Below are 23,820 nucleotides of genomic sequence, written 5' to 3'. Positions count from 1 at the left end.
AAAGGTAGTAAGAGACTTGAAAGTAGGAGGGGGGAGGGTAAAATGGGAAATAATAGGAGCAGACCAGAGGGGGTGGGGTGAAGCTGAGAGCTGGAAAGGTGATTGGCAAAAGGTATACAGAGCTGGAGAAGGGCAAGGATCATGGAACGGGAGGCCTACGGAGAAAAAAATGGGGAGGGGAGCACCAGAGGGACATGGAGAACAGGCAGAGTGATGGGCAGAAAGAGAGGAAAATAAGGGGGCAAAGAAAAACTAAATATATCAGGGATGGGGTACGAAAGGGGGGAGGGGCATTAACGGAAGTTGGGAAAAGTCAATTTTCATGCCATCAGGTTGGTGGCTACCCAGCCGGTATATGAGATGTTGTTCCTCCAAGCTGAGTGTGGATTCATATTGACAGTAGAGGAGGCCATGGATGGACATATCAGAATGTGAATGGACAGTAGAGGAGGCCATTGATAGATATATCAGATATCAGATAGACAAATCCCAATCTGATATGTCTATCCATTGTCATATTGTCAAGATGAAGCCACTCTCAGGTTGGAGGAACAACACCTTATATAACGCTGGGTAGCATCCAACCTGATGGCATGAACATTGACTTCTCTAACTTCAGTTAATACCCTTCCTCCCCTTCTTACCCCAACCCTGATATATTTAGATCCCCCCCCCCCGCTTTTTTTCTCTCTTTTTGCCCATCATTCTGCCTGTTCTCCATCTCCCTCTGGTGCACCCCTCCCCTTTTCTTTCTCCCTAGGCCTCCCGTCCCATGATCCTTTCCCTTCTCCAGCTCAGTATACCTTTTGCCAATCACCTTTCCGGCTCTCAGCTTCACCCCAACCCCACCGGAATCCTATCATTTCGCATTTCCCCCCTCCCCCTCCTACTTTCGAATCTCTTACTATCTCTCCTTTTAGTTAGTCCTGACGAAGGGTATTGGCCCGAAACGTAGACACTGCTTCTCCCTATAGATGCTGCCTGGCCTGCTGCGTTCCACCAGCAGTTTGTGTGTGTTGCTTGTTTGGTGAAACTGTGATTTTTTTTGCTCAGTTTGACGCCAGTCATTTTCTCTCGAACAGAGCCCCAGTCCTAGATTCGCCTGCATCTGGCTTTCCGTGTTTTCTCTTCGATTGACAGCAACGATGAAATGAACGACAACAGTTCAGGATTTCCAAGTCACCTGCAGCTCGAATTGTCAACGGCTTATTCACATCCTTCACATCAGACCGATGAAGACCAAAAAACAAACTGTGCCCTGTTTTGCTTGCACTTTCTATATGTTATTGTCTGTGAAGTACGCTGTTGTAGAATTGTTCAATATAGGCACAATAAAGTGTGCCGTAATCAAATATTAGTGACAGGCTATGGAACTAACATAATAAATGAGGGAAGAATTCCATATGATGGTTTTGAATTAAATTGCACATTTCTATTGAGGTAGCATACTTTGGTGATGCTTGTAATCCATTTTAAAGTTAATGTCACTGTCAGTGCGATTACATTGCACACTTAAAATCTGGCCACTCAAATATATACACGAAATCAATATTCCTATCGGTATTGGCATTTATTTGCAATCCCTTTTATACAACAAGAAATAACTTCGATTTATTTGGCAGGCCAAATTTATAAACAAGTGCACAACTGATTTTACTATTGACAGTATTGATTTTACATCAAATAAAATGTATTACACTGACAGCATGTCCTTTTCTCCAATCCAGAATGATGAATATGCAGATTTTCAGATTGTTATTTTCCATTGCTCTGTTCCCAGTAATGGACGTATTGATGAAAACATAGAACCTCGGAAACCTACCGCACATTATATGGTCTTTGGCACAGAGTCTATTACCCATCATATAAACTGCTCTGGAAACTGCCGAGAATTTATCTACCGCATGGCTCTCTATTTTCCCGGCTTCATCTATTTATCTCTCTTAAAGGAACCTATTTGATCAGCATCTCCCACCTTTGCTGGCAGTGTTTTCTACTCACCTACCACTCTCTGTGTGAAAAATATACCTCTGAAATTTCCTGTCTACCTTCTTCTAAGCACCTTAAAACTATGCCAACTCATGGTAGCCATTTCAGCTCTGGGTGAGAAAAAGCCTCTGGCTATCGACACGATCAATTCCTCTCACCATCTTTTACACCTCCATCAGGTCACCTCTCCTCCTCCCTCGCTTCACGGAGAGAAGACCAAGTTAACTCAACCTGTGCTCATAAGGAATTCACTCCACAGCAGGCAACCTCCTTGTAAACTTCCTCTACACTCTCCCCACGGTATACACATCTTTCCTGCAGTGGGGTGATCAGAACTGAACATAGTACTCCACGTGGGGTCTAACTATGGTCTTCCCTTGCTGTAACATTACCGCAAGGCTCTTCAATTCACTTAGTCCCACGGCTGATGAGGACCATCACGCTATGCGCCTTCTTAACACTGTCAACATGCGCAGGAGCTTTGCCTGTCCTGTGGGGGTGGAGCCCAAGCTCTCGTTGATCCGCAACGCGGCCAAAACTCTTATGATTAATAGTATGTTTTCTTCAAATTTGACCTACCTTCATGAACCGCTTCACACATCTGAGCTGAACTCCACCTTCCACTTCCCAGCCCAGTTCTGCATTCTATCAATGCCCCACTGTAACCTCTGACAAACCTCCAGACTATCCACAACAACACCAACTTCTGTATCCACAGAAAACTTGCTAACCCCCGCTTCCCCCTTCAGCTTGCTCATCCAGGTCATTTACAATAATTACAAAGAGGAGAGGTTCCTGAACAGATCACTGCAGAACACTTCTGGGCACCGCCCTCCTTGCAGAAAATGAACCATGGACAACCGTCCCTTCCCTTTTTTGGCAAGCTAATTCTGGATCCACAAAGCAATGTCTCCTTGATCCTACGCCTCATTACTTTCTGAATGAGCCTAGCATGGGGGACGATAGCAAGTGTGTTACTGAAATCATTATAATCCTTAGAGTATCCACTGCTCTACCTTTATCAATGTGCTTTGTTACATCCTCAAAATAATTCATTCAGTTTCATTAGGCACCCGGCCTTGAAAAGGCTATGCTGACGATGCTAAAGCACATTATGTCTCTCCAGATACTCATAAATCCTGCCTTTCAGTATCTTCTTTAATAACTTGCCCACCACTGAAGCAAGACTCGTTGATCTACAATTTCTGATCTCTTCTCTCTTTCTTGAACGCATGAACAACGTTTGCGACCTTTCAATCCAATGGCTCCTCTCCCGTTCCTGCTGACGATAAATCATCGCCAGTGTCTCAGCAATCCCTCCCTCGGTTCCCACAGTAGCCTGGTGTACAACTCATCCGGTCCCAGCGACTCATCTAACTTAATAGCTTCAAAATTTCTAGTGCATCCTCTTTCCTAATGTTTATACACTCAAGCGTTTCAGTCCGCTGTAAGTCCTCCCCACAAGTGCCAAGGTCGTTTTCACTGGTAACTACTGAAGCAAAGTATTCTTAAAGGGCCTCTGCTAGATCCTCCAGCTCCATGCGCATGTTTCCACTTTCGCTCCTGATTGGTCCTATACTCACAAGGCTCATCGACTTGCTCCTCACATACTTGTAGAATGCCTAGGGTTTTCCTTAATCCTGCTCGCCAAGGCCTTCTCGTGGCTCCTTCTAGCTCTTCTAATTTCATTTTTGGGTTCCTTCCTGGCACCCTTATAATTTTCTAGAGTTCAAACAGTACCTAGCTTCTTGAAACTTTCAGAAGCATTTCTTCTCTTCTTAAATAGATTTTCTACAACTTTTGTACGCTATGGCTCTTTTACACTATTATCCTTTCCTGCCTCGGTGGAAGATACCAATTGCAGAACGCAATGTAAATGATTCCTCAATATTTGTCACATTTCTGCCATGAAATTCCCTGAGAACATCTGCTCCCAATTTATGTTCCCATGATCTTGTCTAATGACATCATGTTTCGCCCGCTAATCCAATTAAATGTTTTCGCAAATTGTCTGCTTCTATTTCGCTCATGCACCATGGTAAAGGAGATATAGTTGCGATCAGTACCTCCAAAATGCTCTTCCACCGAGACGACGTTAATTTTCCAATACCAGATCAGATACAGTCCCTCCTGTAATTGGTTTACCTACATATCGTGTCAGGAAACCTTTCGGAATACTCTTAGCAAACTCCATTACATCAAAACTGCTTGCTCTAAGGAGATGACTGTCAATATTATGAAAGTTAAGATCACCCATCACAACAACCCAATTATTATTGCAGCGTTCCAGAATCTGCCTCCCCATCCGTTCCTCAATGCTTCTGTTACGATTGCGGGGTTGGGGTGTTAACTACAAAAACAACTAGTAGTGCTATTTTCCCATTCCTGTTTCTGACTTCCATTCACAGTGACTCAGTGTACAGTTCCTTCATGACTTCCACCTTTTCTACAGCCGTGAGAATAGCCCTGATTAGTAGTACCACTGTCCCGCCTCCTCTCCTCCCTCCCTGCCCCTTTTGAAACATCTGACTCCCGGAACACTCAACAGTCATTCCTGCCCCGAGAGATCCAACATTTGGTAATGGCCAAAATATCATAGTTTAACGTATTGATCCAGGTTCATCCGCCCTGCCCTGTTTATGGTTCGACCTGCATTAAAATAGTCACATTTCCAACCATCGGGCTCAGTGCTTCATTACCTGTCATTCCTTGTGCGGCAACCGACCCATCCTCTGCCTCTTCAATTCAGCGTCAGCAAACTTCCCTTCCAGGATATTGATTCCCTTCCAGTTCACATGCCTCGCGTCACACTTGTAAAGGCCACTCCTTTCCCAGAGAGGAATCCAATGATCTGAGAATATGAAACCCTGCACCATCTCCTCAGTCACGTATTCATCTGCCTCTATTCCTGTGTGACCTTCCCCAGCTCCTGGCACCGGGTTTAATCCGGAAATTACCACCTTGGAGGACCTGCTCTTCAGCCTCCCTCCTAACTCTCTAAACTTACTGCCCAGGCCTCTACCTCTCTCCTGTCTATGTCATTGGTACCAACATGTACCGCGGCCTCTGGCTCATTTTCAAGAACATTCTGCAAACGTCCGGAGACATCCTGGAGGTAACACACTAGTCCAGAGCCGACCACAGTGCCCAGCTATGTCATCGCCCTCAGCAGTATCCGAAGGGGTTTACATGTTGCTGAGGGAAACGGCTACAGAAAGACCCTGCACTTACTCACTTCTTCCTTTACCTCTCTCGGTGTTCATACATCGATTGCCCGAATTCTGCCCTCTGGGTGTAACCACCTGCCCAATAGTTCTATCTATTAAATGCTCTGTCTCCCGGATGGTCCTAAGCTCACCCAACACCAGCTCCAGATTCTTAATGCGGTATTTCATGAGCTGGAGTTGGCTGCTCTTCTCGCGTGTGTAGTCATCGGGGAGATCCTGAGGTTCCATGATTTTCCACATCCTACAGGAGGAGCATTCCACTACCATCCTGCCTGCTTTGTACAATGGGCAACCACGACCAAGTTCTCTAATGTATTTCTTTGGCTTCTGTTTCATTTCATCCACGCCTCATGAGACAAAGTATGAAGCCCCTAGTCTCACCGGGGGCCTACACAAGACAATGCCATCACGCTTGCCCATTCCATACTTTTATTTAATTCAAAGAGCTCTGTTCCAACACTGACTGGGTCTCTGGAATGCCCACAAAACTCCCTTTTTATACCAGATTCGCCGCCCTGAGAATCATCTCCTCAATGTCCTCTGCTCCCAAGGCTGATCGCACCTCTGGAATCCGCTGATTGGACCTCCGTGTTTGGTCAGAAACTACTTAAGTTGATGTTTATCCTTTTCTTATATAACTTGTAAAAGATATTCTTTATTATGCTTAATACTCACAGGTGGAATGAATAAATTATGACATTCAAACTCTGGAAATGAATTACATTCCTTTATCGATTAATTTATCTCGTTCATTTTCGTGAACGTTTTTGTTACCATAACAGGTGCAAATAGAGCCCGGGGTGTGGGCAAAGTTTGGGAGGGCGTTCAATTGGACGGAGGTTGGTTTCAGAAAGCGTTAACCTTTAATGGTTACGGACGTTCAATGTTGCATCGTCCAACATAAAGATCAAGAAAACATAAAATTTTTAAAAAATCAGATGGAATTCGATATCAAAGTTGTCATTTCGGTTGAAAAACAATGCGAACTACAAGACAACAAAACCATACTCCAACAAATGCTAATCCCTTCAAAGTAAAATCAAAAGATATCAAGCAGACATCTTTAACCACTGTTCCTATTCAGATCTTTCACTGAAAAGCAAATTACAACTTTTCATTATCGTGTGGAGAGACCGATGATGCATCAATTAGCTTGTAAGAATCTCTGTTCGTAGAAGTGTTTCAACAATGTCAATGCCCATCAGATGACATAGATAAACATTGTACATGAATTTAGAAGGTGGGTGTCACATGCAATGTTCAAATTAACGGGTAGTAGACGCAGACTATACTCTGAGATCAATGTTCTGCTTTTAAAACATAGAAACATAGGAAACCTACAGAACATTACAGCCCTTTCGGCCCACAAAGTTGTGCCAAACATGTCCCAGCCTTAGAAATTGCTCGGCTTATCCATAGCCCTCTATTTTTCTAAGCTCCATGTACCTATCCAAAATTCTCTCATAAGACCCTATCGTATCCGCCTCCACCACCGTTGCCGGCAGCCCATTCTACGCACTCACCACTCTCTGAGTGAAAAACGTACCCCTGACATCTCCTCGGTACTAGCTCCCCAGCACCTTAAACCTTTGTCCTCTTGAGGCAACCATTTCAGCCCTTACCCCCATCGGTTAGGCCAGGCCATCGCCGTTATCCCTCTGGGGGTTCTGTCCCTTCCTGTCTGTTGCTCCCGTTAGGTAAGCCAGGCCGTTGCCGTTGACCTACAGGTAGTTCAGTCCCTTCCTAGCCTTCACCTCTGATGGCTTGTGCCCCGCGCCTTGCCCAGGCCTCCGTGTTTCCGCCTGGGAGGCGGCCCTGCCCGGGATCTATGTGGCCTGCCCTGAGGTCTCTTCTGCCTGCCTGAACTCTAGGATCCTCCTGCCCCGCCTGAACTCTGGGATCCTCCTGCCCCGCCTGAACTCTGGGATCTTCCTGCCCTGCCTGAACTCTGGGATCCTCCCGCCTGCCAAAAACTCTGGGATCCCCCTGCCTCGCCTGACCTCCGGGATCCAGCCCTGCCTGCATTACCCCATGCGTGCCATGGCATCCCCATCCTGTCCTACCCCTAGTACTTCATAGCCTGCGTCCTGCATTTGGGTCCATTTCATGTCCGCTCCTGACATGGACAGGTTGGGTGAGTGGGCAGATGCATGGCAGATGCAGTTTAATGTGGATAAATGTGAGGTTATCCACTTTGGTGGCAAGAACAGGAAGGCAGATTACTATCTGAATGGTGTCAAATTAGTAAAAGGGGAAGTACAACAAGACCTAGGTATCAGTCACTGAAAGTAAGCATACAGGTACAGCAGGCAGTGAAGAAAGCTAATGGCATGTTGGCCTTCATAACAACGGTTGTTGAGTGTAGGAGCAAAGAGGTCCTTCTGCAGATGTACAGGGCCCTGGTGAGACTACACCTGGAGTATTGTGTTCAGTTTTGGTCTCCAAATTTTAGAAAGGACATTCTTGCTATTGAGGGAGTGCAGCGCAGGTTCATGAGGTTGATTCCCGGGATGGCGTGACTGTCATACGTTGAAAGATTGGAGCGACTGGGCTTGCGTACACTGGAATTTAAAGGTTGAGAGGGGATCAGATAGAAACATATAAGATTAGACAATAGACAATAGGTGCAGTAGTAGACCATTCGGCCTTTCGAGCCTGCACCACCATTTTCAGATCATGGCTGATCATCTACTATCAACACCTGGTTCCTGCCTTGTCCCCATATCCCTTGATTCCCCTATCTATAAGATATCTATCTAGCTCCTTCTTGAAAGCATCCAGAGAATTGGCCTCCACTACCTTCCGAGGCAGTGCATTCCAGACCCCCACAACTCTCTGGGAGAGGAAGTTTTTCCTTAACTCTGTCCTAAATGACCTACCCCTTATTCTCAAAACATACCCTCTGGTACTGGACTCTCCCAGCATCTGGAACATATTTCTTGCCACTATCTTGTCCAATCCCTTAATAATCTTATATGTTTCAATCAGATCCCCTCTCAATCTCCTTAATTCCAGCATGTACAAGCCCAGTCTCTCTAACCTCTCTGCGTAAGACAGTCCAGACATCCCAGGAATTAACCTCGTGAATCTACGCTGCACTTCCTCTACAGCCAGGATGTCCTTCCTTAACCCTGGAGACCAAAACTGTACACAATACTCCAGGTGTGGTCTCACCAGGGCCCTGTACAAATGCAAGAGGATTTCCTTGCTCTTGTACTCAATTCCCTTTGTAATAAAGACCAACTTTCCATTAGCCTTCTTCACTGCCTGCTGCACTTGCTCATTCACCTTCAGTGACTGATGAACAAGGACTCCTAGATCTCTTTGTATTTCTCCCTTACCTAACTTTACACTGTTCAGATAATAATCTGCCTTCCTGTTCTTACTCCCAAAGTGGATAACCTCACACTTATTCACATTAAACGCCATCTGCCAAGTATCTGCCCACTCACCCAGCCTATCCAAGTCACCCTGAATTCTCCTAACATCCTCATCACATGTCACACTGCCACCCAGCTTAGTATCATCAGCAAATTTGCTGATGTTATTCTCAATGCCTTCATCTAAATCGTTGATGTAAGGGATTGGACACACTGGAGGCAGGAAACATGTTCCTGATGTTGGGGGGAGTCCAGAACCAGAGGACACAGTTTAAGAATAAGGGGTAGGCAATTTAGAATGGAGTTCAGGAAAAAGTTTTTCACTCGGGGAGTTGTGGTTCTATGGAATGCTCTGCCTCAGAAGGCAGTGGAGGCCAATTCTCTGGATGCTATCAAGAAAGAGTTAGATAGAGCACTTAAAGATAGCGGAGTCAAGGGATATGAGGAGAAGACAGGAACGGGGTACTGATTGTGGATGATCACAATGGCATTGGATGGCAGTGCTGGCTCAAAGGGCCGAATGGCCTACTCCTGCATCTATTGTCTATTGTCTAAAATGTTGGTGGAACCTCGGAGGCCAAGCAGCATATATGGGAAATAGTAAACAGACGACGTTTCGGGCCAAGACCCTTCATCAGGACTGGAGGAAAAAAGTCAGAGGAAGAAGTGTTGGGGTGAAAGGGGTGGAAGAAGTGGTAGGTGATAGGTGAAACCGGGAGAGGGGGAGTAGTGAAGGGAAAAAAAAACTACTTAGGATATAATTTCTTTCACGATTCTCAAAAGATCATTGCTACTGCCTCCACATCTCTTCAGCCACCTCTTTCAGATCTCTGGGGTGTACACCATCTGGTTCAGGTGACCTACTTACCTTCAGACTATCTGTTTCCCAAGAACCTTCTCCCGAGTAACGTAACTTTACACATTCTGACCACTAACATCTGTGTATTCCATATTCCTGACAGTTTTTTGACAGCTAAGAGTGATGTACAAGACTTATTCAGTTCATCACCTTGCACCCTCACCCCATTACTACCTCTCCAGCATCATTTTTCAGTGGTCCGATATCCACTTCCACCTCTCTTTTATGCTATATCTACCTGAAGAAAAATTTTGTATCCTCTTTAATATTACTGGCCAGCTCAACTATGTATTCCATCTTTTCCTTCTTAATTATTTTAGTTGCATGCTGTTTGTTTTTAAAAGCTTCCCAATCCTCTAACTTCCCAGTCATTTTAGCTCCATGCCCTGTCTGTGGTTTTCATGTTGTGTTTGGTTTCTCTCATCAGCCACAGTTCTGTCACCTTACCTTTAGAATACTAACTCCGCTTTGTGATGTATATATCCTGTGCCTTCCAAATTGCTTCCAGAAATTCCAGCCATTGTTGCTCTGTTTTCACCGTGTTCCTTTCAAATCAATTTTGACCAATTTTTCTCTCATGCCTCTCTAATTCTCTGTATTCCACATCCAAATTTAGTTTCTCCTTCTCTAATGTCGGGTGAATTTGATCATATTAAAATTACTTGCCCCTCAGGGTTCTTTGAACTTAAGTGACCTAATTAATTCCAGTTCATTACAATACCCAATCCAGAATAGTTGATCCCCAAGTTGTCTCAAACATGAGCTGCTTTATAAAAGCATCTTGTAGGCATCTAGGAATTACTCCTCTTCAGACCAAAACACCATCCTAATTTTCCCAATCACCTGCATGACAATCCCCCATGACTACTGCAACATTGCCCTTTTGACAAGCATTTTCTATCTCCCATTGTAACTTGTGGACCACATACTTACTACTGTTAGGAGGTCTCTGTACAATTCCCATCAGGGAATTTTTATTACATTTGCTGTTCTCTAATTCTACCCACAGAGATGCTACACATTCCAACCCTATGCCACGTCTTTCTAATGATTTTACTTATTACCAACAGAGCCACAGAATCTCACTACCTGCCAAGCAGAGCTCAATAGTTAACAAAAACAATAAAGGCAATAAACACTTTCATCAATACTGACAGTGACTTTTTTTAATGAAGATACCTTGGTCCCATTTCAATCAGTAAAATTTACAAAGATAAATAAGAACTGAAATGACAAGTTTAGAAAAGACTATTTACACTCAAACCCACTTAGACTGACATTACCTTGGACAGGAGGAGGAAGAGGAATAACACACATGAAAAAAAATCACACAACAGTCAGATACAACTTTTAAGTATATATTTTTTATCAAAAATAAACATTATTGAACGCTCCATGTGTGTAAATGCAATTGTGATAAGAAATACAGACCAGAAAACTTAAATGAGAGGCTAACTCAGAAAAATAAATCATTTATAGGGAAAAAAGCATTAACCAGTGCAATGAGTATGACCCTCCATGGGAGACATCCCAATGATATGAGCAGACTAGATGGTGACAAGGAAGCATCGAGCCCCTAACTGAGAGTTGGAGACATCTTCCTGGAAAAATAGGGGTTCCTTGCAGAAATAAAGGACAAGATGATTAAGAAAAAGAAAAAAAAAAGAAAAAATACATACAATACAAACAAACAAGGCAATACAAGCAGAAAATGCAGAGAAACCAGACACAATCCAACACATTCTGGGATTCTGCAGCAGTTTAACTGAATCTGATTACTTATGCAGGTACAATCAAGTGGCAAATATCATTCACCAAAATCTTGCTTTAAAATACAAACTCATGAATGACCACAGCAACTTCATTAAGGCACCATAAATTCAAGCCTGATCCAGTTAGGGACAGAATCTCGCAATTAATATGATAATCAATACATCATTGCAGATAGGATAATCTAAAATAAACATCCAGATATAACATAACAGGATAAACAAGCAGGGACAACTCCCTCAATGGAAATAACCATTCTCAACACACACAGGTGCCTCGACCAATGGGGCACCTCACTACAGGCATTGTTTGTGTCATCAGTCAGACAAGCGAATTATTTTCTCTGCCAATTATCATCCAAATGTTGCTAGTCTGTCATTCGTTGTCACGCCCTGCTGCTGATTCCCTTCTCCTCATCATACGTTCTTACCCAGACCAACGACCAGAGCCCCAAACTCTGCCCTGTGCTGACCCGCCTCTGGTATCTGACCCTGCTCCGTTGAACATCCAAGTAATGGTTTCCCATTCTGCTTTCAGTGTTTAGAGGACAGTGGTGCTTTCTAACAACCCTTTAGAAGCAGCGAAAATGACTCATAATGTGGAAATGATCCCTGAATAAGGGGATTAGCTCCCAATGTCATTCTTCCTCAGCCCAGAGATTTGACAGTCAAAGAACATCTCAGACAGAACTGCAGTCAGTTTGACTTCTTCAGTCTACAGAAAATTTAAGGGAAACCTCTTCACCCACAGAGTGGTGACTGGAACCTATCCCACAGGGGGAGCGGGAAGGGAAAAAAAGGGGAGGATTCAAAAGGCCTATCGTGGAACAGAATCCCTGGCAGGGTCCAGCTGGCCTGAGCTGACTCTCTACTGTACACTAGTTGTGTTATGAACTCACTAAGTACCAAAGAAAAAGTTCAAAATAGAATTGATTTATTTGTCACTTCTGCAGAATATCAAACTCCAGTACCATTAAAGGTGAATATGCCCAGTGACCAGGGTGCAGAACTGGGTGTGGTGAGCAGCAGCAATAATTGCAGAGTTCAGCACCGACAGTCACTCTCGAAATTGCATTCAGCAACGGTGATGGACAAATATCCAGCATGCAGCTTATTGAAACCTTCTCCCAGTGTGAACCTGCGAGAATGTCATATGTGTAACATGCTGTAAGGTTTCACTGCTCACATAATGGCCTCTCTGTGATGTTTCACTGTTGAGGTAATGGTTTCTCTGTAACAGCAATGTTTAGGTTACAACGAGAGATAACAGGGTTTTGGAGTGCAGGGCTATCCAATGACAGAAATGTTCTTTCTTGTGAATCTGGAAGAGAGATTTTCGTGCTCTTTTTCTACGGAGAGATGTGAAGACGTGAATGGAGAGAGTGGGACCTTTATCTTTCTTTATTTTCTCAACTAACCCTATAGTCAAAGTAAGCATTCTAAAGCTCAATTGTTTAATCACATATTGTGTATTGTTTGTTATTTCGGGGTACTGATCTGTAACAGGGGATACATCACACAGCATCCACCCAAACGAGATTTCTTTTTGGCCGGCCTGTAGGGCTATCACCCCCTATAATAAGCTGCTAGCCGAAGCGAGAGTTACACAAGGTTAGTTGACTCAGTGATTCGGTTCCCACAATCACAGCAGGTGAACGGCCTCTACCCGGTGTGAACTCGCTGGTGTCTCTGTAGGTCGGTGGACCGAGTGAATCCCTTCCCACACACTGAGCAGGTGAACGGCCTCTCCCCGGTGTGAACTGACTGGTGTGTCAGTAGACGAGATGACAGAGAGAATCCCTTCCCACAGTCCGAGCAAGTGAACGGCCTCTCTCCAGTGTGAACTCTCTGATGTACCTTCAGTTGAGATGATTCAGTGAATCCCTTTCCACAGTCTGAACAGGTGAACGGCCTCTCTCCGGTGTGAACTCTCTGATGTACCTTCAGTTGAAATGACAAAGTGAATCCCTTCCCACAGTCTGAACAGGTGAACGGCCTCACTCCAGTGTGAATTCTCTGATGTACCTTCAGTTGACATGACTGAGGGAATCCCTTCCCGCAGTCGGAGCAGGTGAATGGCCACTCTCCGGTGTGAACTCGCTGATGTACCTTCAGTTGAGATGACAGAGTGAATCCCTTCCCACACTCTGAGCAGGTGAACGGCCTCTCTCCAGTGTGAACTGACTGGTGTACTTGTAGGCTAGCTAACTGTGTGAATCCCTTCCCGCAGTTTGAGCAGGTGAACGGCCTCTCCCCTGTGTGAACTCGCTGATGTACCTTCAGTTTAGATGACGAAGTGAATCCTTTCCCACAGTCTGAGCAGGTGAATGCCCGCTCTCCAGTGTGAACAGACCAGTGTGCTTGTAGGTTGGAATACTGACTGAATCCTTTCCCACACTCTGAGCAGGTGAACGGCCTCTCCCCACTGTGAACAGACTGGTGTCGCAGTAGGTGAGATAACCGATTGAATCCCTTCCCACAGTCTGAGCAGGTGAACCGCCACTTCCCAGTGTGAAATGACTGGTGTCCCTGTAGGGAGGATGATTCAATGAATCCCTTCCCACAGACTGAGCAGATGAATGGCCACTCCCCAGTGTGAACTGACTGGTGTCTCAGTAGCTGAGATGACAAAGTGAATCCCTTCCCACAGTCTGAGCAGGCAAACGGCCTCTCCCGGGTGTGAACTCGCTGATGTACCTTCAGTTCAGATGACCGAGTGAATCTCTTCCCACAGTCTGAGCAGGCAAATGGCCTCTCTCCAGAATGAACTGACTGGTGTTTCTGTAGGTGACATGACGAAGTGAATCCTTTCCCACAGACCGAGCAGGTGAATGGCCACACTCCAGTGTGAACTGACTGGTGTCTCAGTAGGTGAGATGACAAAATGAATCCCTTATCACAAACTGAGCAGATGAATGGCCTCTCTCCAGTGTGAACTCTCTGATGTACCTTCAGTTGGGATGACCAAATGAATCCCTTTCCACAGTCCGAGCAGGTGAACGGCCTCTCTCCAGTGTGAATTCGTTGATGTCCCTTCAGTTGAGATGAGGAAATGAATCCCTTCCCACAGCCTGAGCAGGTGAACGGCCGCTCCCCAGTGTGAACTCGCTTGTGTGTCATTAGGTCACATGACCGAGTGAATCCTTCCCCACAAATTCAGCAGATGACCAGCCTCTGCCCAGTGTGAACTGACTGGTGTGCCCACGGGTGGGATGACTGACTGAATCCCTTCTCACCCACAGAACAGGTGAATGGACTTGTCCCAGTGTGAACTTGCTGATGTACCTTCATGAGATGACCTTGAATCCCCACAGTCTGAAAAGGTGAGCAGCCTCTCCCATGTATAAAATGACAGGTGTGCCAGTCGGTCAGATGATTGAGGGAATCCCTCCCCACAGTCTGAGCAGGAAGGATGATTGAGTGAATCCCTCACTCCACTTCTTAAATACATGGACAGAGACAGCAAAACAGTGTTCAAGATTCCCACAGATAAATTCCTTGTTGTTGTTAACCTGAAAAAAGATTTATAAAATCCATCAATGGGTGTAGGACAACATTTCAGATGAGATTACTTGAGTTGTCAAGGTGTGATCTGGTATCACACTGTTACAGTGAAGTTTCACCCAAGTTGGAGAGAAAAATCATCTTCCGACTGGGCACGGTGATGGGATCTGGAATGACCATCAATCTCTCTGATGCTCTTCCTGTCTCTACAAGAATCGGGCATTTCTGCCATCTCCAATCTGTGACCTGGCTCAGTTTGACTCTCTCCATTGGTATTATTCCCTGTTCCCACTGAGCTGCATGGGTGCCTGGCCCCACAGTAACTGAAACACTCTCACAGAAATAGCCTTTGTTGACGTTCAGCTGAGAATTTCTTTCATGTACTGTTAATGTAAAGTGCCAGTTTTAAATCAATGTTAACATGCCCTGCCCAGATGAATGGTTGGTCTCCACAGCAGTTAAGAGGAATTGAATGAATATCAGTATTATTTCATGTTCTTGTCACAGTCATGGAAAAGTACAACAGAAACAGGCCCTTTGGCCCATCTAGTCTGTGTTGAACTATTTAATCTGGCTACTCCCATACCCTTAACATCCAGGTACCTATACAAAACTCTTAAATGCTGAAATTGAGCTCGCATGCACCACTTGTGCTGGCTGCTCATTCCACACCTGGATAACTGTCTGCGGGAAGAAGTTTCCCCTCTTGTTCCCCTTAACATTTCACCTTTCACCCTTAACCCATGGCCTCTGGTTGTAGTCCCACACCATCTCAGTGGTAAAAGCCAGCCTGCATTTACCTTATCTAGACCCTTCATAATGTTGGTACACCTCCATCAAATCTCCCCTTAATCTTCTCCATTCCAAGAAATAAAGTCCTGCCCTGTTCAATCTTTCCTTCTAACCCATCTCCTCCAGACCTGGCAACATCTTTGCGAATTTTCTCTGAACTTTTTCAACCTCTTTTACATCTTTCATGTAGATTGGAGACCAAAACTGCACACAATACTCCAAACTAGGTCTCACCAATGTCTTGTACAATGTCAGCATAACATCCATCTCCTGTACTCAGTACTTTGGTTTACGAAGGTCAATGTGCCAAAATCTTTCCTTCCGTCCCTGTCGAACTGTGACACCACTTTCAGTGAAATATAGACCTGTATTCCCAGATCCCTTTCCTCTACAACACTCCTCCATGCCCGACCAGTCACTGTGTAAGAAGGTCCTACCAAAGTAAAACACCTCACACGTCTGCATTAAATTCCATTTTCCATTTCTCAACCCATTTTTCCAGCTGGTCCAGATCAGCAAGCCATGGTAGTCTTCCTCATTGTCCACTACACCCCAATCTTGGTTTCATCCACAAATTTGCTGATCCAGCTGACCATGTTAACATCCAGATTACTGATATAGATGACAAACAACACTAGATCCAGTACTGATCCCTGTGGCACACCAGTCAGAGAGGCAATCATCTGCTACCACACTCTAGCCTCTCCCAAAGACAGTGTCAGATCCAATTTACTATCCCATCTTGAACGTTGAGTGACTTAACCTTCTTGACCCACCTCCCATATGAAGCTTTGTCAAATGCTTTGCTAAAGTCGATGTAGACAACATCCACCGCCTTTTCTTCATAAACTTTCCTGATAACTTCCTCGAGAGACTCTGTAAGATTGGTTAGACATGACCTACCTTGCACAAAGCAATGCTGGCTGTCCTTAATCAGTCCACATCTATCTAAATACTTGCATATCCAGTTCCTGCACACACATTCCAATAACTTTCCCCCTACTGATGTCAATCTCACCAAAGTACAATTTCTTAGTTTATTTTTAGAGCTTTTCTTGAACAGCGGATCATCATTGGTTGTCCTCCAATCTTCCAGTACCTCAACTGTCACTAAGGATGATTTAAATATCTGTGTTTGGGCCCTGACAATTTCTGCACTTGACTTCCACAGGGTCCCAGGTAACAACTTGTCAGGCCCTGGGGATTTATCCATGGCAATTTACCTTCAGACGGCAAACACCTCCACCTCTGTAAACTGTACAAGGTCCATGAAGTTGATGCTGCTTTGCCTCACTTCTATAGACTCTGTGACCAACTCCTGAGTAAATACAGATGCAAAGATAATATTTAAAATATCCCCCATATATTTTGTCTCTTCATATGGATTACCATTCTGATCTTCCAGAGTATTTATTTTTTCCCTTGCAATTTTTTTGCTCTGAACATATCTGCAGAATCCCTGAGGATTCTCCTTCATCTTCTCTGCTGGGGCAAACTCTTTTTTCTTTGCCTTCTTTTATTTCTTCATAAGTGTTCACTTGAATTCACTGTACTTCATAAGTACCCCATTTGTTCCTATTTGCCTGTACCTGGTATGCACCTCCTTTTTATTGATCTGGGAGATGAAACCCAAAGGGGTGATAGAGCTGCATGGTGGGGGGTGGGGGTAAGGGGGGGTTAAACTAACGTCTCAGGGGGAATGGATGCCTGAATAACAGAACAGATAGTGGAGGTGTTGTGGAGACAGGTGTTGTTCAGACCTCAGACAAGGTCAGGAATAAAAAACGTTGAGCATGGTGCAGTGAATGTGCTGAGCCCTGTATATCTCAATGCAAGGAGCATGATAGGAAAGGCGGATGTGTTCAGGGCATGGATCAACACCTGGAATTAAGATACTAGGATCTGGCAACTGTGGACTGGGACAGGCTGCTTTATGCCAAAGGTGTGTTTGGTAAGTGGGAGGCCTTCAAAGTGAAATTCTGAAAGTACAATGTGGGTATGTGCTTGTCAGAATAAAAGATACAGATAGAAACTGTAGGGAACCTTGGATTTCAAGAGATTTTGAGACCCTGGTGAAGGACAAAATAGGGTTGCACAACAGGGATAGGCAGACAGGTTCTTACGGAGTATAAGAAATGCAAGAGAACACATAAGAAATAAATCAGGATGGCTAAAAGAAGGCATGAGATTCCCCTCGCAGAAAAGATGGAGGATAATCCTCAGGGATTCCAGATATAGAGTAAGAGCAGAAGGATTGCAAGGCAATCTGGAAGACCGGAATGGCAACCCACGTGTGGAACCAAAGCAGATGGAGAAGATCTTTATTTTTTTTACCTCTATTTACTCAGGAGATGGACACAGGGTCTATGGGTATGTTTGGAAAAGCAGCATTAAAATCCTGGTCCCTGTACAAATTAAAGAACAGGAGATGTTTGCTGCCCTGAGGCAGATGAGAGTGGATAAATTTCCAGGGCATGACAAGGTGCTCCCTCGGACCCTACAGGAGGCAAGTGCAGAAATTGTCGGGATCCCTAGCAGAGATAACTAAATTATCCTTGGTGATGGGGGGATGTACAAAAGGATTGGAGGACAGCCAATGTTGTTTCAATGAATGACACAAGGCAGAGCCTTGGGGATCTGTTCTGGGACCGCTACTCTTTGTGATTTTTATAAATAACCTGGATGAGGAAGTGGAGGGATGGGTTAGTAAGTTTGTTGATGACACAAAGGTTGGAGGTGTTATGGATAGTGTGGAGGGCTGTCAGAGGTTACAGTGCGACATTGATAGGATGCGAAACTGGGCTGAGAAGTGACAGATGGAGTTCAACTCAGAGAAGTGTGAAGTGGTTTATTTTGGCAAGTCAAATATGATGGCAGAAAATAGTATTAATGGTAAAACCCTTGGCAGTGTGAAGGATCAGAGGGATCTTGGGGTCGGAGTCCATAGGACACTCAAAGCAGCTGCGCAGGTTGACTGTGTGGTTAAGAAGGTGTATGGTGTATTGGCCTTCATCAATCATGGAACTGAATTTGGGAGCCAAGAGGCAATGTTGCAGCTATATAGCACCCTGGTCAGACCCCACTTGGTGTACTGTGCTCAGTTCTGGTCGCCTCACTACAGGAAGGATGTTGAAGCCATACAAAGGGTGCAGAGGAGATTTACAAGGATGTTGCCAGGATTGGGGAGCATGCCTTATAAGAACAGGTTGAGTGAACTCGGCCTTTTCTCCTTGGAGCGAAGGAGGATGAGAGGTGACCTGATAGAGTTGTACAAGATGATGAGAGGCATCGATCGTGTGGATAGTCAGAGGCTTTTTGCCAGGTCTGAAATAGCTGCCACAAGAGGACACAGGTTCAAGATGCTGTGGAGTCGGTACAGAGGAGATGTCAGCGGTAAGTTTTTTACTCAGAGAGTGGTGAGTGTGTGCGACAACAGTGCTGGAGGCGGATACGATAGGGTATATTAAGAGGCTTTTAGATAGGTACATGGAGCTTAGTAAAATAGAGGGCTATAGGTAAGCCTAGTAATTTCTAAGTTAGGCACATGTACGGCTCAACTTTGTGGGCCAAAGGCTGTAGGTTTTCTATGTTTCGCTGTTTAACATAGAACATAGAAGTCTACAACATATTACAGGCCCTTCAGCCCACAAAGTTGTGCCAACCATGTAACCTACTCTGGAAACTGCCTGGAATTTCCCTAACGCATAGACCTCTATTTTTCTAAGCTCCATGTACCTGTCTCAGGGTGCCATAAAAGACCCTATTGTATTCGCTTCCACCACCGCTGCTGGCAGTGCATTCCACACACCCACCACTCTCTGTGTGAAAAACGTTACCCCCGACATCCCCTTGGCACACATTTTCAAGCAACCTAAAATTCTGTCCCCTCGTGTTAGCCACTTCAGCCCTGGGAAAAAGCCTCTGCCTATCCACACGATCAATGCCCCTCATCATCTTATACACCTAAAAACAGTTCTAAACATAAACAAGGAAATTATGCATTGCTTTGAGGATTTCTTCAAAGCATACACAATTGTGAGGGTACAGATAGGGTAAAAGCAAGCAATTGTTTCCACTGAGGTTGGATGTGATGATAACCAGAGGTCATGGGGAAGTGGGGAAGGTGAAAATTCAAGGGGAACATGTGGAAAAACCCTTCACTGAAATGGTTGTGAGAGTGTGGAATGAGATGCCAGCACAAGTGGTTCATGCCATCTCAATTTCAGCATTTAAGAGGAGTTTGGATGGGTACCTGGATGGTAGGGGTATGAAGGGCTGTGATCCCAGTGTAGGATGTTGCATCAGAGAGTTTAAAAATCTTCAGCATTGCCTGGATGGGCCAAATGGCCTGTTGCATGGAACTTCTCCATGTCCCTATGACAGAGAAGCTGGCCAAACTTGATTGGAAGGGGAGACTGGTAGGAATGACGATGGAGCAGTAATGGCTGGAGTTTCTTGGATCAATTCGGGAGCTGAGTGAACGATACATCCCAAAGAAGTGAAAGTAGGAGGACACAACCATGACTGAAATGAGAAGCCAAAGCCAACATAAATGCCAAAGGGAGGGTAAATAATAGTACAAAAACGATTGGAAAGTTTTAGAAACCAACAGAAGACAACAATCTCCGAATCCTGACAGGATATTCCCTGGGACGTTGAGGAAAGTCAGTGTAGAAACAATAGGGGCTCTGACAGAAATATTTCAAATGTTATTAGAAACGGGGATGGTGCCGGAGGATTGGCGTATTGCTCATGTGGTTCCATTGTTTAAAAACTGTTCCAAGAGTAAACCTAGCAATTATAAGCCTGTCAGTTTGACGTCAGTGGTGGGTAAATTAATGGAAAGTATTCTTAGAGATGGTATATATAATGATCTGGATAGACAGGGTCTGATTAGGAATAGACAGCATGGATTTGAGCGTGGAAGGTCATATTTGACAAATCTTATTGAATTTTTTGAAGAGGTTACGAGGAAAGTTGATGAGGGTAAAGCAGTGGATGTTGTCTATATGGACTTCAGTAAGGCCTTTGACAATGTCCCACACGGGAGGTTAGTTAAGAAGGTTTAATCGTTAGGTATCAATATTGAAGTAGTAAAATGGATTCAACAGTGGCTGGATGGGAGATGCCAGAGAGTAGTGGTGGATAACTGTTTGTCAGGTTGGAGGCCGGTGACTAGTGCTGTGCTTCAGGGATCTGTATTGGGTCCAATGTTGTTTGTCATATACACTAATGATCTGGATGATGGGGTGGTAAATTGGATTAGTAAGTATGCAGATGATACTAAGGTAGGTGGCATGAAGTAAGTTTTCAAAGTATGCAGAGAGATTTAGGCCAGGTAGAAGAGTGGGCTGAACAACGGCAGATGGAGTTTAATGCTGATAAGTGTGAGGTGCTACATTTTGGTAGGAATAATCCAAATAGGTCATACAAGGTAAATGGTAGGGCATTGAAGAATGCAGTAGAACAGAGTGATCTAGGAATAATGGTGCATAGTTCCCTGAATGTGGATAGGGTGGTGAAGAAAGCTTTTGGTATGCTGGCCTTTATAAATCAGAGCATTGAGTATAGGAGTTGGGATGTAAAGTTAAAGTTGTACAAGGCATTGGTAAGGCCAAATTTGGAGTATTGTGTACAGTTCTGGTCACCAAATTATAGGAAAGATGTTAACAAAATAGAGAGAGTACAGAGAAGATTTACTAGAATGTTACCTGGGTTTCAGCACCTAATTACAGGGAAAGGTTTAACAAGTTTGGTCTTTATTCTTTGGAGCGTAGAAGGTTGAGGGGGGACTTGATAGAGGTATTTAAAATAATGAGGGGGATAGATTGAGTTGACGTGGATAGGCTTTTTCCATTGAGAGTAGGACAAATTCAAGCAAGAGGACATGATTTGAGAGTCAGGGGGCAAAAGTTTCAGGGTAACACAAGGGGGAATCTCTTTACTCAGAGAGTGGAACGAGCTTCTAGTAGAAGTGGTAGAGGCACATTCGGTATTGTCATTTAAAGTAAAATTGTATAGGTATATGGACAGGAAAGGGATGGAGGGTTATGGGCTGAGTGCGGGCCAGTGGGACTAAGTGAGAGTAAGCATTCGGCACAGACTAAAAGGGCCGAGATGGCCTGTTTCCGTGCTGTAATCATTATATGGTTATAACTAAAATAAAGATCAGGTATGCTCAGGGCACTGAATTATGATTTGTAGTCATTAATGAGTCTTGGTTGCACCTTCCAGTCTGAGGCATTTACAGGAATAAAATATCCGGGGCCACCATATCTTTTGAAAACCAAGGTTCCCTGCACCAGTTACCTTTCAACTTTTAATTTTGCAGGCACATACAAACTCCACAGATTCAAAATTCAACTGCTGAAGGACTCCCATTTACCAAGTACTCCTTTGACAGAAAACATCCTGACCCAGCCCATACTTCTCAGATCCTTTCTCTTAACATCCAAATTGACCTTTCTCCTATTTAGAATCTCAACCTGTGTCCCAGACCTCTCTTTTTCCATATTTACTTGGAATCTCATGGCATTATGATCACTAAATACAAAGTGTTCCCATACACTAATTTCTGTCACTAGCCCTGGATCATTCCCTAATAGCATATTGCACACTTCTATGTTGGGAATTCTACATACTGATTAAGGACACATTTGCCAAATTCTACCCCAGCTAGTCCTTTTGCAGGATGAGAGACACAGTCAATATTTGGAAAGTTAAAATCGCTTACCATATCAACCTTTGTTTCTTGGCATGGTCTGTGATCTACCTACACATTTGTTCCTCTAGGGGACTCCGCCTCCCAGCTATGGACAGGTCGAACACAGCCACTTCTTGTCCATCTTTAATCTCTCCCTTTTCCGATTTATACTTAGAAATTTCAACTTTATTCAGTCGGATCAGATATAATTATGGCCACTCTCAGAAGCGCCATAAGAAATACGGACCCGGGCAATGGGAAAATCAAGAAAACTGACGAATTCTCGGAGGAACCCACTCCCGGGTAGAGAGACTAAAATCTCAAATCAGCAATATCAGCATTGAGATAACTCAACTAAAAGAGAAATTCGAAGGAAAAGTCGACTCTTTGAGCCTTGATTTTAAAGAAGTTAGTCGAAGTACTTTAGACCTTTCCTGTCGTTTGGAAAAAGCCCAACAACGGATCATCGATCCGATTGCTGATTTGAAGCTCGATCACATCGGAACAATATTCGAATTGTTGGATTAAAAGAGAAATCAGAATTGGCCGACACACTGGATTATTTCGCAAAAAATGCTTCAGTCTTTATTTCCAGAGGTTTGCTTACAGCCTTCAGATATCAAAATGGCTCACAGAATCGGCACTTAAAAATTTTTGGATCAAGGTAAAAACAGACATATTGTTGTGCGTTTTCTCCGTTTCAGAGACAAAGAACGTATTATTAAGCTTGTGAGAAAAAAAATCTTTTCAGTATCTGAATTCAGACACTCGCTGTTTTTGAAGATTTTCCACGTGAAGTTGTATTTTTCTATGTATTAAAATTTTAGAAAATTACAAAGAATAAATGTGATGATAAAATAGTGAGAAAAATGATATTAACCCTCCCCTTAACCCTCCCCCTCTTAACCCTTATCTAAAGAAAGAAAAAAAAAAGAAAGATTGCCTGGATATCGGAGGATCCCCACATGCTCCATGGAATTCAAAATAATTTTAATATTTATTTTTACTTTCCCCAATTACTTTATAATTTTATCTTCAAAGGACCTATGTATTTAATCCTATCTTTTGTAGGTATGGGAGCCAAATTTTCAAAAATATATCATATTCATTTCTTAGATTGTATGTAATTTTTTCAAGTGGAATTCAACTATGTATTTCATTATTCCAACAATCAGATTAAATCAGTTAAATATAAATCAGATTTCCAAGTAACTGCGATAACTTTTTTGGCTACTGCCAATGCAATTTTTATAAATTTTTTCTGACACTTATTCAATTTAAGTTTCAGTATTGTCCTTTCAATGTCTCCTAATAAAAATAATACTGGACTATGTGGGAGTTGTACTCCAATAATTTGTTCCAATAAAAGTCTTAGATTTATCCAAAATGGTTGAATTTTAAAACAAGACCAAGTAGAATGTAAAAAAGTACCAATTCCTTGATTACATCGAAAACATTGGTCAGACATATTTGAATTTAATCTATTTATTTTCTGTGGTGTTATATATAATTGATGTAAAAAATTATATTGTATTGTTACGTACCCGTGACACGTGACAGTGGTACCCTTGTCACGTGACTGGGGTTGAAGTTATAC

The 23,820-nt window shown here is 43.7% G+C and overlaps 1 protein-coding gene across 1 annotated transcript in view; it reads right to left on the bottom strand.

The window, feature by feature from the left end:
- Positions 1-10,603: 10,603 nt before the first annotated feature.
- LOC140723850 (uncharacterized) overlaps positions 10,604-23,820 on the bottom strand; it is a 29,235-nt gene continuing 16,018 nt past the window's right edge. The window contains exon 2 of the mRNA XM_073038409.1: positions 10,604-14,736. Coding sequence (XP_072894510.1) covers positions 12,887-14,344 — 1,458 coding nt within the window. The 5' untranslated portion in view covers positions 14,345-14,736 and the 3' untranslated portion in view covers positions 10,604-12,886. The remainder of the gene's footprint in view (positions 14,737-23,820) is intronic.

Source organism: Hemitrygon akajei, unplaced genomic scaffold, assembly GCF_048418815.1.
Source record: "Hemitrygon akajei unplaced genomic scaffold, sHemAka1.3 Scf000140, whole genome shotgun sequence".
Lineage (NCBI taxonomy): Eukaryota > Metazoa > Chordata > Chondrichthyes > Myliobatiformes > Dasyatidae > Hemitrygon > Hemitrygon akajei.
The sequence above is the reverse complement of the archived record's forward strand: the minus strand, read 5'-3'. Positions and strand labels throughout refer to the sequence as shown.